General features: G+C 39.8%; 1 protein-coding gene across 1 annotated transcript in view; it reads left to right on the top strand.

Annotated features, from left to right (window-relative positions):
* Positions 1–16,752, top strand: part of TRPC5 (transient receptor potential cation channel subfamily C member 5) — a 400,026-nt gene that overhangs the window by 270,932 nt on the left and 112,342 nt on the right. The window contains exons 4-5 of the mRNA XM_053699326.1: positions 7,520–7,659; positions 12,501–12,823. Of these exons, the coding sequence (XP_053555301.1) occupies positions 7,520–7,659; positions 12,501–12,823 (463 nt within the window). The remainder of the gene's footprint in view (positions 1–7,519; positions 7,660–12,500; positions 12,824–16,752) is intronic.

Here is a 16,752-nt window from a genome sequence, read left to right on the forward strand (position 1 = left end):
CAATACAAAGAAATCTGTAACATAATAAAGAAGAATCTCCCAATTTTACGAGGAGATGATGTATTGAATAAAGTAATAGATAAGGGTTGTAGATTCACGTCTAGAAGAAATATCACTATTGAGAATATTATTTCGCCTAGTGCCCTTAGAAGACCAGCCAAGCAAAGTAGTTGGTTAGACTGTAAAGGCCACTACAAGTGTGGCACAAGAAGCTGCACAGCATGCAGCTTCACTATGTGCAGAAAGGTATTTCAGTCAGCACAAACGGCAAAGGTCTATGATTGTAAACAATGCACAAACTGTAGAACAGAATTTGTCATATACATGGTAGAGTGTTCAATCTGTAGGGTCCAGTATGTTGGTTGTACCTCACGGGAGGCCAGGACCAGAATTCGGGAGCACCTAAATGACATTGATAAGGAAAAGACCACCACCGGTGTGGCTAAACATTTTTTATTTGAGCATCAAGGCAAAGTTGAATCATTCAGATGGATGATTATAGATGTCATAAATAAAAAACCAAGAGGAGGTGACAGAGTCAAAGAACTGTTCCATAGAGAGGCCTATTGGATTTTTACTCTTAACACACGCAGACCAATAGGAATGAATATAGAGAATGATATCATTAATTTTTGGGAGAGAAATAAACATTAAGATGACCTGGTCATACAAACACAATAACCAGATCCCACTATACATTTAACATCTAGATAGACAATACATTGATATTGGAAAATGATCTAATCATGAGCTGAGGATGTTTATGTATATCACTTAGGATAGTATGATATAGCTATAGATTGAGTGTTGTTATTACATGACAGAAGTTAATATTGGTATTGCAATAATTATAACCATCAAGGGGCAAATATTAACCTTGCCAACTAAACAGTATGGTTAAATGTTTTGATTAGAATTATTGCTATAATTGCAAGTTTCCAAATTTATATAAATTTTTTTGTTGTGATGATGACAACTATTAGTAAATATAATACTTCCAAATAGTTTACATATAATTGTCATAAATGCATTGCAGAAAATGACAATTGCACGTAAATTGAATAAATTTTAATATTCCTATGAATAAATGACACTTGTTGGTAAACTATTATGCAGATTGGAAGTGGATTTAAAGATATAGCAATAGTCCAAGTAGACTTGTATGTAAGAGGTTAACTACATGTATTTGAGAAAAACAGTATCTTTCATTGTAAGTAGTATTACCTATTTTTGTCCGATATAGAAAGAGTTAATAAGCACACTTATTAGCAACCAATGAGGTTGCGAGGGAGCGTATAAAGCTCCATAGGCGACTAACAGATAGTGAGTCTATGAATAAGGAGGAACAGCCGAAACATGTCAGACTGGCCTTTAAGTAGTGTTTTTGGCTTTTAAATATTACTGCACGTGAGCAAATTTGTTTTAATTTGTCCTAATAAAGAGAACTTTTATCTTAAACAGTACCATTTGTTGGAATTTATGCATATCCGACCTGGAAGAGGGCCGGTGTGTACTGTAGAAGGGCAATCCAGCCCACCCGAGGGGGCTCCGGGTAAGTCAGCACATAACAGACGCCAAGACCGGCTTACTACACAAGAAAGGAGCAACGCTACCAGCTCGAGTGACTTACCTACTGATTGGCCGCAACTAAGCACGTGTATCGTGACGTCAGACGCCGAAGGGGAATCTCCAAGCCACGAGAGAGTGGAACACTAGAGATCCCGGAGGGCTCAGGACACAGTGTGACCAGAACGAGGTGTCTACATCGGGCTGAACAAGAGCAGATGAGAGTGTAATATTTCTCTCACATCCTATACAGAAGCCGTTAACGGTCGGATATCCAGGACCACGAAGCACTTCACGTTACCTCTTATGAAATAAATCTTTAACTGTTCGTGGCAGGATAACCGATAACACCCAGGTAAATACTATATTAAATGGTTATTTTTTTGACTACTAACTGGGGATATATATGTGCTGACAATAATAGAGCCTGAAGTGTTGGACTTTGACAGTACAAGATATACAAAGAACGCTTAATTGAAGCGAAATACAACACTATATTAACGGACAGACATATTTGGGAGTACCAAGGAAGAGGTGCAATTCACACAAATATGGATGACAGACTAACCACGTGCAGTAATTATTATTCCCTTACTAGTCTAGAGGACATTGAGAGGAATAGACCTTCATTGAAGGATACGTTTAATCCTGAGGCTCAGACGAAAGATATATCTGATATATTTCTAATGATGGAAAGAGCACTGTCTAAGGAGTATCAGACATGGTGGAATAAAAGGTCCCTAGAGAAGTACATCGATGTAAACATAATACCTAGAGGACTAAGAATTAGAAAATATCCCTCTTTCCAAGTAAGTGAGGACTGGTTTATTAGTGAGTGGAATGACATACTAACGGATTGTTCATTGAGATTAATGAAGGTAATTATTAAATATAAAAATCAGAAATTGGAGGAAACAAGGAAAGTCATAAAGGACATACAGAGAGATTTAAATACCTTTGTTGATCATGAACAATATATACATTTGGACAGTATACTTAAATCGACAATAGACAACCTCAGAAAGGAAGTAGATAAAATGAAATACCGTAAGTTCACTAGGGATTCAGAGGATTATGCAAACAACAAAGTTTACCAGTGGAATACATACTTGCCAAGGAGGAATAGGAAATCAAGGAGAAACAACAGAAAAGGCAATACATTGGGAGTGAAAAATCAGAGCACTGAGCAAGGAAAGAAACAAGTGACATTCTCTGAAACAGACTCTAGTGATGATAATGGTATAAGAGACTTTCTGAACTATGCAACTAGTGGGGGATCATCAGACGATGAGGGTCCTACCAACACAATTAATGAGAGTACCACGATAGTTCCATTCAGAACTGATGTAGATCCCCAACACCCACCTACTGTGAATACTATCCAGACCACAACAATAGGCATATTGAAAAATGGGGGTAGAGGAAAGAATATAGGGAATAGATATACACAAGCATCATGCACACAATTAACCCCCAATACAGCTAATATTGATACACAGGTTTTTCGGGAGGAAGAGGCCAGAGGTCAGGGTGGAGGGGTAGAGGGAAGAAGAGGACGAGGAAAAGAACCCACTATCAAACGAGATCAGTACCCTCTCAGGAGAGGGAAACAAAACAAATACAGAGTATGAGGGTCATCAATCTTTTTGTTTTGGAATTGGGACTGAATTTTGTGCCTTCAGTTGACTTTGACGTTTTTGAAACTCTAATGGATGTGAATAGATTTGTACGAGATCTTACCATTAAGAAATTCTATATCGATGAAGATACTATAGAGAGTTTCCAAACTACAAAGTCAACGAAGAGGGAACCAAGTAATGATATCTTTCTAATCAGAGATGCAGTCGATTTTTTAACCCTTAGTGAATTGGAAAGGGAGAGTGAGACTGACATGATGAACAAAACAATGCACACAGGATTTAGCAAACCATCTACATTTTACCCCACACATTTTAGGGGAGAGATATTGGAGAGTTTCCATAGGAGAGTAGAAGAAGACTTAGTCAAATTAAAAACCAAAAATGACAGACACAGGCAGAACCTCACATATAAGGAAAGACAGGGCCTTAAGAGACTAAAGGAACGGAAAGGTCTAGTCATAAAGAATGCGGACAAGGGGGGCACAATAGTTGTCATGGACGAGTCTGCCTATATACAAGAGGCAAATAGACAACTAGAAGACAGGGAAGTGTACCAGAGTCTAAAATCTGATCCCACAATAACATTCCAAAACAGACTTAAAGATCTGCTGGATGATGGACTGGAGGCAGGGGTGATGGACTTGGGCACCTTTGAGTACCTCTTTGTGAAGGAACCAGTGGTACCCATATTTCATCATCTGCCAAAGGTGCATAAGTCCATCATCAATGTCAATGGGAGACCGATAGTCTCAGGAATCGGTTCTGTTTTTGAAAATTTATCAAACTGGATAGAAACACTGCTCCAACCTCTGGTGTGGAAATTACCATCATTTCTCAGAGACACCAAGCACTTACTAAAAACTATGGAAGAGGTTACCTGGTTGCCAGGATATAACTGGTTAACAGTGGATGTGGTAGGACTATACTCTGCCATTCCGCATCGTGAAGGTTTGGTGGCAGTGAGATATATGCTGGATTTGCTAAGTGACTATACCACAGTGTTCAAAGACTACATTGTACAATCTATAGAGTTCTTGTTAAGTCACAATTACTTTGAATTTGGAGGATAAGTACTATCTGCAGAGACGTGGGACGGCCATGGGAGCCAAGTTTGCACCAGCCTATGCAAATCTTTTCATGGGCTGGTGGGAGCTGTCCCACGTCTTTGCAGATACGAACCCATATAGAGGACAGATAATAGGATACAAACGTTACATAGATGATTTGTTATTCATATGGTCAGGCACTGTGACAGAAAGTGACAAATTTGTTGCATACCTTAACAATAACAAGGTTGGCTTGGAGTTTACATCTGTGTTTAACTCCTTCAAAATTGACTATCTGGGTGACCGTGAGAAAAAGAAGGTCACAACAAAGCTCTACACTAAGCCAATATCAGCAAATTTGTTGATACATGGAAGGAGTTGTCACCCACGCCATATGCATTATGGCGTGGCAAAATGACAATTTATTAGGGCCAAACGCAATTGCTCTAGCGAATTAGATTATCAGGTGGAAAGTGTAGCATTGTTGAAGAAACTGAGAGAAAGGGGTTATCCAGAGGGACCCATAAACAAAGCTTATACGAAGTAGGGCACATACCAAGAGAAACATTGTTACAACCAAAGAGACCCAATACTGATAGTAAGGGAGAAGTCACATTTGTGACAACCTACACTAGTCAATACAAAGAAATCTGTAACATAATAAAGAAGAATCTCCCAATTTTACGAGGAGATGATGTATTGAATAAAGTAATAGATAAGGGTTGTAGATTCACGTCTAGAAGAAATATCACTATTGAGAATATTATTTCGCCTAGTGCCCTTAGAAGACCAGCCAAGCAAAGTAGTTGGTTAGACTGTAAAGGCCACTACAAGTGTGGCACAAGAAGCTGCACAGCATGCAGCTTCACTATGTGCAGAAAGGTATTTCAGTCAGCACAAACGGCAAAGGTCTATGATTGTAAACAATGCACAAACTGTACATTTGTTTATGGGTCCCTCTGGATAACCCCTTTCTCTCAGTTTCTTCAACAATGCTACACTTTCCACCTGATAATCTAATTCGCTAGAGCAATTGCGTTTGGCCCTAATAAATTGTCCTTTTGCGACGCCATAATGCATAAAGGCCACTACAAGTGTGGCACAAGAAGCTGCACAGCATGCAGCTTCACTATGTGCAGAAAGGTGTTTCAGTCAGCACAAACGGCAAAGGTCTATGATTGTAAACAATGCACAAACTGTAGAACAGAATTTGTCATATACATGGTAGAGTGTTCAATCTGTAGGGTCCAGTATGTTGGTTGTACCTCACGGGAGGCCAGGACCAGAATTCGGGAGCACCTAAATGACATTGATAAGGAAAAGACCACCACCGGTGTGGCTAAACATTTTTTATTTGAGCATCAAGGCAAAGTTGAATCATTCAGATGGATGATTATAGATGTCATAAATAAAAAACTAAGAGGAGGTGACAGAGTCAAAGAACTGTTCCATAGAGAGGCCTATTGGATTTTTACTCTTAACACACACAGACCAATAGGAATGAATATAGAGAATGATATCATTAATGTTTGGGAGAGAAATAAACATTAAGATGACCTGGTCATACAAACACAATAACCAGATCCCACTATACATTTAACATCTAGATAGACAATACATTGATATTGGAAAATGATCTAATCATGAGCTGAGGATGTTTATGTATATCACTTAGGATAGTATGATATAGCTATAGATTGAGTGTTGTTATTACATGACAGAAGTTAATATTGGTATTGCAATAATTATAACCATCAAGGGGCAAATATTAACTTTGCCAACTAAACAGTATGGTTAAATTTTTTGATGAGAATTATTGCTATAATTGCAAGTATCCAAATCTATATAAATTTTTTTGTTGTGATGATGACAACTATTAGTAAATATAATACTTCCAAATAGTTTACATATAAGTGTCATAAATGCATTGCAGAAAATTACAATTGCACGTAAATTGAATAAATTTTAATATTCCTATGAATAAATGACACTTGTTGGTAAACTATTATGCAGATTGGAAGTGGATTTAAAGATATAGCAATAGTCCAAGTAGACTTGTATGTAAGAGGTTAACTACATGTATTTGAGAAAAACAGTATCTTTCATTGTAAGTAGTATTACCTATTTTTGTCCGATATAGAAAGGGTTAATAAGCACACTTATTAGCAACCAATGAGGTTGCGAGGGAGCGTATAAAGCTCCATAGGCGACTAACAGATAGTGAGTCTATGAATAAGGCGGAACAGCCGAAACATGTCAGACTGGCCTTTAAGTAGTATTTTTGGCTTTTAAATATTACTGCACGTGAGCAACTTTGTTTTAATTTGTCCTAATAAAGAGAACTTTTATCTTAAACAGTACCATTTGTTGGAATTTTTGAAAAAAGTACTGTATCAATAAACCAGCAGGGACACGGTCCCAAATATCGCCGCTACCTGTTGTGAGCTGACAAGTATGTGTGAAAAATGTTCCACATACGTTATATAGCTAAGTTGCATGTATTCTAATGGGCTCTCTTATCCTATACTAACTACAACTCAATATAGATGACTTGGGACCAGTGTTCCATCTAAAGCCAGTTTTGTGTGCGGCCCAGCAGTGAAACAGTTAAATAGGTAACTGCACCCTGCAATTAGCACACACTGCACAATGCAGACTGCAAGATATGGCTCTTTTATGAACTGTTTCACTGCTGGGCCGCATACAAAACTGGCCTTAGAGGGAACACAGCTTGGGACTATGGGGCATATTTAAGAAACTGCGAGTTGACATGATCCGATATTGCGGATCATGTCTGCTGCACATCGATAAATGCCGACAGCATATGCTGTCGGCATTTATCATAGCACCAGCAGTTCTTGCGTGCAACAGTTAGTGCACCACTTGTAACCTAGCCCTTTATGTGATTTTTGCATTTTTATACAGTGATATAGTAACATATTATGTAAGTCAACCAAAACAGCTTAATAAGGCAGTGAAAGAGTTCATATATAAGTAAGCAACGTTTAGATTTGGGTTGGTGTGTTACCATGTCATTGTTTGATTTGGTTTTGTTTTTTGATTCTTGTTTGGATTGCTTCCATGCACCTTGCATCATTCCACATATCAGCTCTTTTTTTCATCTTAATGAAGTAATCCAGATGTTTCAATACTTAATAATGGTTTCAATCATCATAGATAGTTGCTTTTCTCAATTATTTCATTGTTCCACGGTTTCAATTCTCTTTTTAAAACTAAATTTCCAGTCTGTGTTTCCTATTTCTACAGGTTTTATTTGGGGTGAAATTAAGGAAATGTGGGATGGTGGATTCACAGAGTATGTTCATGATTGGTGGAACCTCATGGACTTTGCTATGAACTCCCTCTATCTTGCAACCATCTCCCTTAAAATTGTAGCTTACGTAAAGGTAAGTAGTGCTTTTTTTTCTTGTCTACAAATATGGCAAAACACCAACTCAAAATGGTGTAGGTTAATCTGCAAATAAATATTATATCGCTCTGGGTACATTATACTATATGACAAAAGTGTTCTTATTATTTTTATGCTGCTTTACATCACCATATCTCTATAGTCTATTTATCAAACTGTCTAATATTGTTCCATTTCTGATAAATATGTGCCATACAAATTATCATTAAGCCTGAAAGTGTTTTACTAATCCACAATGAATAAATAAGATAAAAAAATAAAATAAATCAATGGACCATTAATTTAAATAAATGAATTAAAAGATAGGAAATAAAAGGAGAAATGTGTAAATGCCCATGTGTATCCCAACAGTTTAAAAGAGCTCAGTACTTTCCCATTTTGTTATTGTCAAAGTCCTTTTGTCTCAGCTGACCACTCAATAGTCCCTCTTTCATAGTTGTCCCTGTATATTGAGAGGGGTCCTTTGCCAACTGCCTGTGTACCCAGCCATTAAGTGCAGAGACCACGCATAATATAGCTGATGGATATCTTGGCTGGGAGGAAGTACAAGAATTCTCATTGTGCATGTGCAGTTAACTTGTCAGCTGAATAGGTAGATAGTAGGCAGTGGTCCTTATATAATACATGGGGACTTAAAAATATAAGGAAAACTCAACATTTAATCATCTTGTAAAAAAAAAAAAAAATAATGATAATTAAAGGGACATATTACTCAAAATTATTATAAGTAAAAACTGTTTTAATTTATCACTAAAAAGCATTGCATGATTTTGTACAAGTAAGTCGTGGGACTCTACTGCTTACTGGATACCGTTAACCCCCCCCCAAAAAAAAACACACATACACACAAACACAAAAAAAACAACATTTTTTAAGATGTGTGCAAGAATATGAGTGTCACCCTTTTGCATAGTTTTAGTATGTTATCATATTGTAAGCTTTGCATTTTGAAGAATGACAGCACTGTTCCAAATGTACTTATTATATGCACAATTCCTTTTCCATCTTAATACGAAGAGAGTCCACGGCTTCATTCATTACTTGTGGGAATACAGATAACGCAAGAAGACAGGATCACAGTGTGACTCCTTTTATCTGTATAGAATCAAGGGTTAATATCTCTGGAAGGTGATCATTGAACAGGGGGGGATTTATACATGATTACTTTATTGTGTTTTTTTGCTGTGACATATGTGAGATATGGCTCTGGCAATGTGTGAACAGTCAGGTTCTAACTTCATTTGATTACTGCACAGCCTGGTAGTTTTGGCATGCTTTCTTCTCGGCTGCAGAGGTGGTCCTGCATGGCACTCCATGTGACCTGGTGTGGCCTCAAGACCTAAAGTGCTTAAACAAGTTTCTGTCGGTCCCATCGTTCATTACCTTCATGTGCCAATACACAAGGATCACTTCAAGTTCCTAGGATTCCCTTTTCTGGACCAGCACTTCCGGTTTGTAGCTCTCCCCTTGGCTACTGCTCCAAGAGTCTTTATGAAGTTTCTGGGACCTTTGCTCACGGTGGCGAGATCCAGAGGTATTGCAGTAGAACCTTATCTGGACAACATCCTAGTCCAGGCTCCGGCCTGCCGGCTGGCAGAGCTCCATTCAAGAGCTCTTCTACATCTTCTTCGATCTTATGGATGGAAGATAAACTCAGGAAAGAGTTCTCTAGTTCCCATTACCAGAGTGGAGTTCCTGGGCACGATAATAGACTCCATATCCATGAAAATATTCCTTACATACCAGAGGCATTGCAAAATTGCTTCCAGCTATCTTGCCCTTCATACCTCCTCTAGGCCATCTGTGGCCCGGTGTATGGAATTTTTTGGGCTCATAGTATCCAGTGTAGATGTCATTTCATTTGCCAGGTTCCATTTACAACCTCTTTAGTTGTGCATGCTGAGGCAATGGAACGGCGATCACTCGGATCTATCCCAACAGATCTCTCTGGACATCCGGTCGAGTGAATCCCTCTCTTGGTGGCTACATCCAGATCAGCTGTCCCAGGGGACATCCTTCCTGAGACCATCATGGGAGATTGTGACTATGGAGGTGAGCCTCTAAGGATGGGGAGCTGTTTGGGATACCAGGAAGGCACAGGGCAGGTGGAATCGGGAGGAGTCACTTCTTCCGATCAATGTCCTGGAACTGCAAGCGATCTTCAATGCTCTGAGGGCTTGGCCCCTCTTGGGTTCGTCCAAGTTCATCAGATTCCAGTCGGACAACATTACCTCGGTGGCTTATATCAACCATCAGGGGGGAATGAGAAGCTCCCTAGCAAAAAGGAAAGTAGCTCGATTCTGGAGTGGGCGGAGACCCACAACTGCTCGCTGTCAGCAATCCACAGCCCCGGTGTGGATAACTAGGAAGCAGATTTTCTCAGCAGACATCCGGGGGAATGGTCTCTTCACCCCAAAGTGTTTGCAGAGATTTGCAACAGATGGGGGACTCCGGAGATAGATCTCATGGCGTCCAGACTCAACTTCAAGCTACCCAGATACGGGTTGAGGTCCAGGGATCCCCAGGCAAAAATGATAGATGCCTTAGCAGTGCCTTGGGGATTCAGCCTAATCTACATATTTCCTCCATTACCTCTTCTACCTCGAGTAGTGGCCCGCATCAAGCAGGAGCAAGCATCAACTATTCTGATTGCTCCGTCGTGGCTGCCTGCAGAGGATGTGGTTTGTGGATCTGGTGGGGATGTCATCGTCTCCTCCATGGAGGTTGCCCTTTTGCAGGGATCTGCTGGTTTAGGGCCCCTTTGTGCATCAAAATCTAGATTCTCTGAGGCTGACTGCGTGGAGATTGAACGCTTAGCCTTAGCCAGGAGAGGGTTTTCTGAGAGTGTAATTGATGCTCTCATTCAAGCCAGGAAGCTGGTCACCCGACACATCTATCATAAGGTGTGGAGGACCTACTTACTCTGGTGTAAGTCTTGTGGATATTCCTGGCATAAGGTCAGGGTATCCAGGATACTTTCCTTTCTCCAGGATGGCTTAAAGAAGGGACTTGCCACCAGTTCCTTAAAGGGACAGATTTTGGCTCTATCTGTGTTGTTACACAAGAAGCTCACTGAGCTTCCTGATATACAGTCTTTTGTTCAAGCTCTATCCAGGATCAGGCCTGTATTTAGAGATTCTGCTCCTCCTTGGAGTTTGAATCTGGTTCTTAGGGTTTTGTAGAGGGCTCCATTTGAGCCTATGTATTATCTTGACATTAGGATACTGTCTTGGAAGGTTCTTTTTCTACTGGCTATTGCTTCGACACGCAGAGTCTCTGAGTTGGCAGCCTTGCAATGTGAGCCTCCTTATCTGGTTTTTCATGCCAATGAGGCTGTCCTTCGCACTGGGTTGGGATTTCTCCCTTTGTTGTGTCTGATCACAACATTAATCAGGAGATTGTAGTTCCTTCCTTGTGTCCTAACCCTTCTTCAAAGGAGCAGATACTTCATAACTTGGATGTGGTTCGAGCTTTGAAATTTTATCTTCAGGCTACGAAGAATTTCAGACAGACTTCAGTTTTGTTTGTTGTGTATTCGGGGAAGCACAGAGGGCAGAAGGCTTCTTCCACTTCCCTATCTTTTTGGCTGAGGAGCATGATTCACTTGGCTTACTTGACAACGGGACATACGCCTCCTCAGAGGATTACGGCTCACTCAACTAGAGCTGTGGCTTCTTCTTGGGCCTTCAAGAATGAGGCCTCTATGAAGCAGATTTGTAAGGTGGTTACTTGGTCCTCCTTACATACTTTTGCAAAGTTTTACAACTTTGACGTTTTTGCTTCGACTGAAGCAGCTTTTGGGAGAAAGGTTTTGCAGGCTGTGGTGCCCTCAGAATAGGGTCCGTCTCTCTTTTACCCTACCGTTTTCTCAGTGTCCTCTAGAGCTTGGTTATTTGTTTCCCACAAGTAATGAATGAAGCTGTGGACTCTCCTCGTATTAAGATGGAAAACATAAATTATGCTTACCTGATCATTTAATTTCCATCTGTACGAGTTCTCCGTTGGGCGGACCTAAATGTCTTTGTTTTTCTTCTGGCACCATTTATACCCTGATATTTCTCCTACTTTTCCTTGCTCCCTCGGCAGAATGACTGGGGGATGAGGGGAGTGGGGGAGGTATTTAAGCCTTTGGCTGGGGTGTCTTTGCCTCCTCCTGATGGCCAGGTTCTGTATTCCCACAAGTAATGAATGAAGCCGTGAACTCTCCTCGTAGAGATGGAAATGAAATAATCAGGTAAGCATAATTTATGTTTTTTTGCCATTAAATAAAATGTGCACGAAAAGAAAAGACGAAATATGCACACTTGTGAGATAGTTAAAGATAAACTTATCATGCTATCAATTTCAAAACATGTGAAAACAGTGTAATTAAAGTCAAATGAGAAAACACTTATTTCCACTCCATATCACTACACACATCTCTATTAATATATTCTGTTTAATTTATGATTGTATATTAATGGTTAAATTATTGAGGCTAAAAAGCAGCTGACAAGTTTGTAACTGTGAAACAAAAAAAAGTATCTGGTAAGCGAGATGTTTTCTGAGTGTTTGTTTTTCTGTGTTGAAAAACCCATATCCGTTTCAAAAGCAAAGATGAGGTTTTAATAATTTCTTTTTTCGCTTTGACCTTGCAAAATGCGCATGCTGAAACAAGTCAAACTGGAGTCCTTCATTACAAGGAAAAAGATTACATTTCCCTGGGTAGACAGCCAAAGCTCTTATTGATTAAATTCACTATTTGGCAGAAGCCCTAGGATAGTTGTGTGTGACTCAGCCTGGATAATTTACAGTTTCTTCCTGTCTTTATTCCCTCAGTACAGCGGCTCAAGGCCAAGAGAAGAATGGGATATGTGGCACCCTACTCTGATTGCTGAAGCCCTTTTTGCAATATCTAATATCCTGAGCTCCCTACGTCTCATCTCCCTGTTCACAGCCAATTCCCATCTTGGCCCCTTGCAGATCTCCTTGGGGCGAATGCTGCTCGATATTCTAAAATTTCTCTTCATCTACTGCTTGGTGCTTCTGGCCTTTGCCAATGGACTAAATCAACTGTACTTTTATTATGAGACTAGTGCCTCTGAGGAACCCAACAATTGCAAGGGAATCCGATGTGAGAAGCAAAACAACGCTTTTTCCACGTAAGAATTTTCTCCCTTTGCTTAGCAACTATTTATTGTCGATGGCTCTGTTGAGATGGACGGATAAGTGAATCCAGCAAATGTGTTTCTTCAAAACTGATAAATTTTAAAAAAATGTATTTCGGACATTGTGGTCCTTTTTCATGAGTATCTTACAATGACTCTCACTATTAAAATGCCACCATTTGAAATTACATCAGTTAAAGGGATATTCTAAAGCTCAATGGCATGCTCTAATTCATTAGAACATACACATTTTGCATTACTGACCCTAGCTTAACCCCCATATCGCTTAAATGAATAGGAATGTCAAAATTAAACTTGCATGATTCAGATAAAGAATGCCATTTTAAGACACATTTAAATTCACTTTTATTTGTAAATGTGCTTTGTTTTTTTAGTATCCATTGTTAAAAAAATATGTACATATCATGCAGTAGTGTGAGCTAGCTGGTTATTGGAGCCTGCACACATTTGTCTCTTTTGATTGGCTAACTAGATGTGTTCAGCTAGCTGTCAGTCGTGCATTGCTACTCATTTAAAGTGGAATATCAAGAGAATGAAGTAAATTGCAAAGTAGTTTAAAATTACACACTCAATCTGAATCATGAAAGAAACATTTTGGGTTTCATTTCCCTTTGTTTCTAACAGAGCATGCAATTAAAAATTTACCTCTGTAATCAAATTTTTATTTATTTTTCTCTTGGTATTCTTTGTTGAAGAGTATGTCTAGATATGCTCAGGAAAATGCACATTTCTTGAACACTATATGGTAGTAGTGTTGCTACAGTGTATAACATTTTATTTATCACTAGTCCTTAAGCCCGTGTAAACGGGCCATTTTTTGCAGTACAGCGGTCCCACCCCTTGCCCTCTCTCTCTCCCCTCTCTTTTGCTCTCTCTCCCCTCTCTTTTGCTCTCTCTCCCCTCTCTTTTGCTCTCTCTCCCCCTCTATTTTGCTCTCGCTCCCCCCTCTCTTTTGCTCTTGCTCCCCCCTCTCTTTTGCTCTCTCTCCCCTCTCTTTTGCTCTCTTTCCCCTCTCTTTTGCTCTCTCTCCCCCTCACATTTGCTCTCCCTCCCCCCTCTCTTTTGCTCTCGCTCCCCCCTCTCTTTTGTTCTCTATCCCCCCTCTCTTTTGGTCTCATTCCTCTCTCTTTTGCTCTCATTCCTCTCTCTTCCCTTCTCTCTTGCTCTCTCTCCCCTCTCTTTTGCTCTCTCCCCTCTCTTTTGCTCTCTCCTCCCCTCTCTTTTACTCTCTACCCCCCTCTCTTTTGCTCTCTCTACCCTCTCTCTTTTGCTCTCTCTCCCCTCTCTTTTGCTCTCTCTCCCCCTCTCTTTTGCTCTCGCTCCCCCCTCTCTTTTGCTCTCTCTCCCCTCTCTTTTGCTCTCTTTCCCCTCTCTTTTGCTCTCTTTCCCCTCTCTTTTGCTCTCTCTCCCCCTTACTTTTGCTCTCTCTCCCCCTTCTCTTTTGCTCTCTTTCCCCTCTCTTTTGCTCTCTCTCCCCCTCACTTTTGCTCTCTCTCCCCCTTCTCTTTTGCTCTCTCTCCCCCTCTCTTTTGCTCTCTCTCCCCCTCTCTTTTGCTCTCTCTCCCCCCTCTCTTTTGCTCTTGCTCCCCCCTCTCTTTTGTTCTCTATCCCCCCTCTCTTTTGCTCTCATTCCTCTCTCTTTTGCTCACTCTCTTCCCTCTCTTTTACTCTCTACCCCCCTCTCTTTTGCTCTCTCTCCCCCCCTCCCTTTTGCTCTATCTCCCCCATCTCTTTTGCTCTCTCTCCCATCCTCTCTTTTGCTCTCTCGACCACACCCACTTATGCCCGGCCATGCCCCACCATGCCCGCTCCCGCCCGGCGACGCCCACTCCCGCCCACCATTCTCGCTGTGGACAGCACAGCAGATCAGGACAGGTGTGTAGACTCCAAGGTCAGGTGTGTTTGTCCTTGCGCTGTCTCTACTGCGCATCACAGCTTCAGACAAACACACTTGGCCTTTTATATTATAGGATACCTTAATGTTTTACCACATCATACACTTGAAGAAGTTGTTGGAGCCTAACAGAGACATTAGTCTGTAAAGGAGCTAGTACAAATAAAAAAATGTAAAAAGGCACTTGCTCATTGGAGGAGTGTTCACAATCTAATGTGCACACTTTCTGAGGCACCAGTGCCTACTGAGCATGTGCATGAGTTCCCAGCTCAAATATGTAAATTAGTATTTATTGGCTGACCGCTGTCACATGATATAGGAGACAGAGAAATTTGTCTGAAAAAAATCTACTGCTTGTTTGAAATTCAGTTTTATTGCTTTATATTTTTGTTATGCAATTGTTGGCCATGCACTTTTTCTGTATATAATGGTCTGTGAAACACATAGGAAAAGTCCTGCTTGGGTGAAGCAGGCATTGAATCTCCTGAGAAGGTGATAGCCGGTTATTGGCAGCTACAGGTGACAGTTGTTCTTAACTGGCTCACAGGCTGTGTCGTGCTCAGTTGCAAAGCTTGTAACTTCTGGTTGAGATTTTACCTATGTGTTAAACCATGTTGTAGGGGTTAAACACAGAGGTTAATCACAATCCATCATTTAATAGTTATATGCATGTTACCGGCTGCAGATGTCAACACAATTACAAATCAGCCATTTTTATTATTTATTGGAAACAATTTTTTCATTATCGCTTTTGCTGATAATTGGTCCTATGCTTAACATGTATCAGTCCTGTTTAGCTGACCACAATTATTGAAACATTTTCAAGGCCACAACTAAATTCCCTTGATAAACCACAGGTAGCATTTATCAGATTATTATCTGGTAAAGCAAAAAGTTATCAAATGTAACAATGGTTTTGTGCATGTGCAAACACATCCTCACCATATTGGATGACATCAGGAAGCAAAGAAACCACATGGATACATATTACCTGCTTAATCAATTATAGTTATAGGGTCAGTCTAGTCAAAAATAAACTTTGATGACTTTCTTATCTGAATGCATTTAAAAAAAAATACAACTAGAGGGCGTTAGTTCATGTGTGTCATATAGATAACATTGTGCTCATGTTAATAATATTTAACTAGTGTTTGCGATGCGGTAGTGCGGCGGTTTAGGGGTTAATATATTTATTATAGTGGCAGCAATGTCCGGTTCAGCAGATTAGGGGTTAAAAAATGTATTTTAGTGTTTGCTAAGTGGGGGGGGGGCCTCGGTTTAGGGGTTAATAGGTAGTTTATGGGTGTTAGTGTACTTTTTAGCACTTTAGTTAAGAATTTTATGCTACGGCGTTGTAGTGTAAAACTCTTAACTACTGACTTTTAAATGCAGTCTTGACAGGAGAGGCTGTACCGCTCACTTTTCGTTAGACTCGTAATACCGGCGCTATGCAAGTCCCATTGAAAATATAGGATACGCAATTGACATAAGTGGATTTGCGGTATTTCCGAGTCTGGCCAAAAAAGTGAGCGATGAGCCATTTCAAGACTCGTAATACCAGCGGGTGTTAAAAAGCAGCATTGGGACCTCTCAATGCTGCTTTTTAACCCTAACGCACAACTCGTAATCTAGCCGATTGTAATCCACTTCTTCATTTTTAGCAAATGTTTAGTACATCACAATCCTGAAACCAATATAAAAGTTGCATCCATAGTTTGTGTGTGTAATGTATATATATATATATATATATATATATATATATATATATATATTGTTCACAAATAAACAGTGAATTGTAACAAGTCCCTTTGCACTTTGATTAACTACTATATATATATATATATATATATATATATATATATATATATATATATATATATATATATATATATATATATACTATATACAGTATATACCGTCCATTTTTAAAAGTTTTTCTTTTTAAGTAAAAAAAAAAATGGTAACCAAAAAGCAATTCATTCAAAAAGAAGCACTTATCCCCTGCTCA

This window comes from Bombina bombina, chromosome 1 (genome assembly GCF_027579735.1).
Source record: "Bombina bombina isolate aBomBom1 chromosome 1, aBomBom1.pri, whole genome shotgun sequence".
Classification (NCBI taxonomy): domain Eukaryota; kingdom Metazoa; phylum Chordata; class Amphibia; order Anura; family Bombinatoridae; genus Bombina; species Bombina bombina.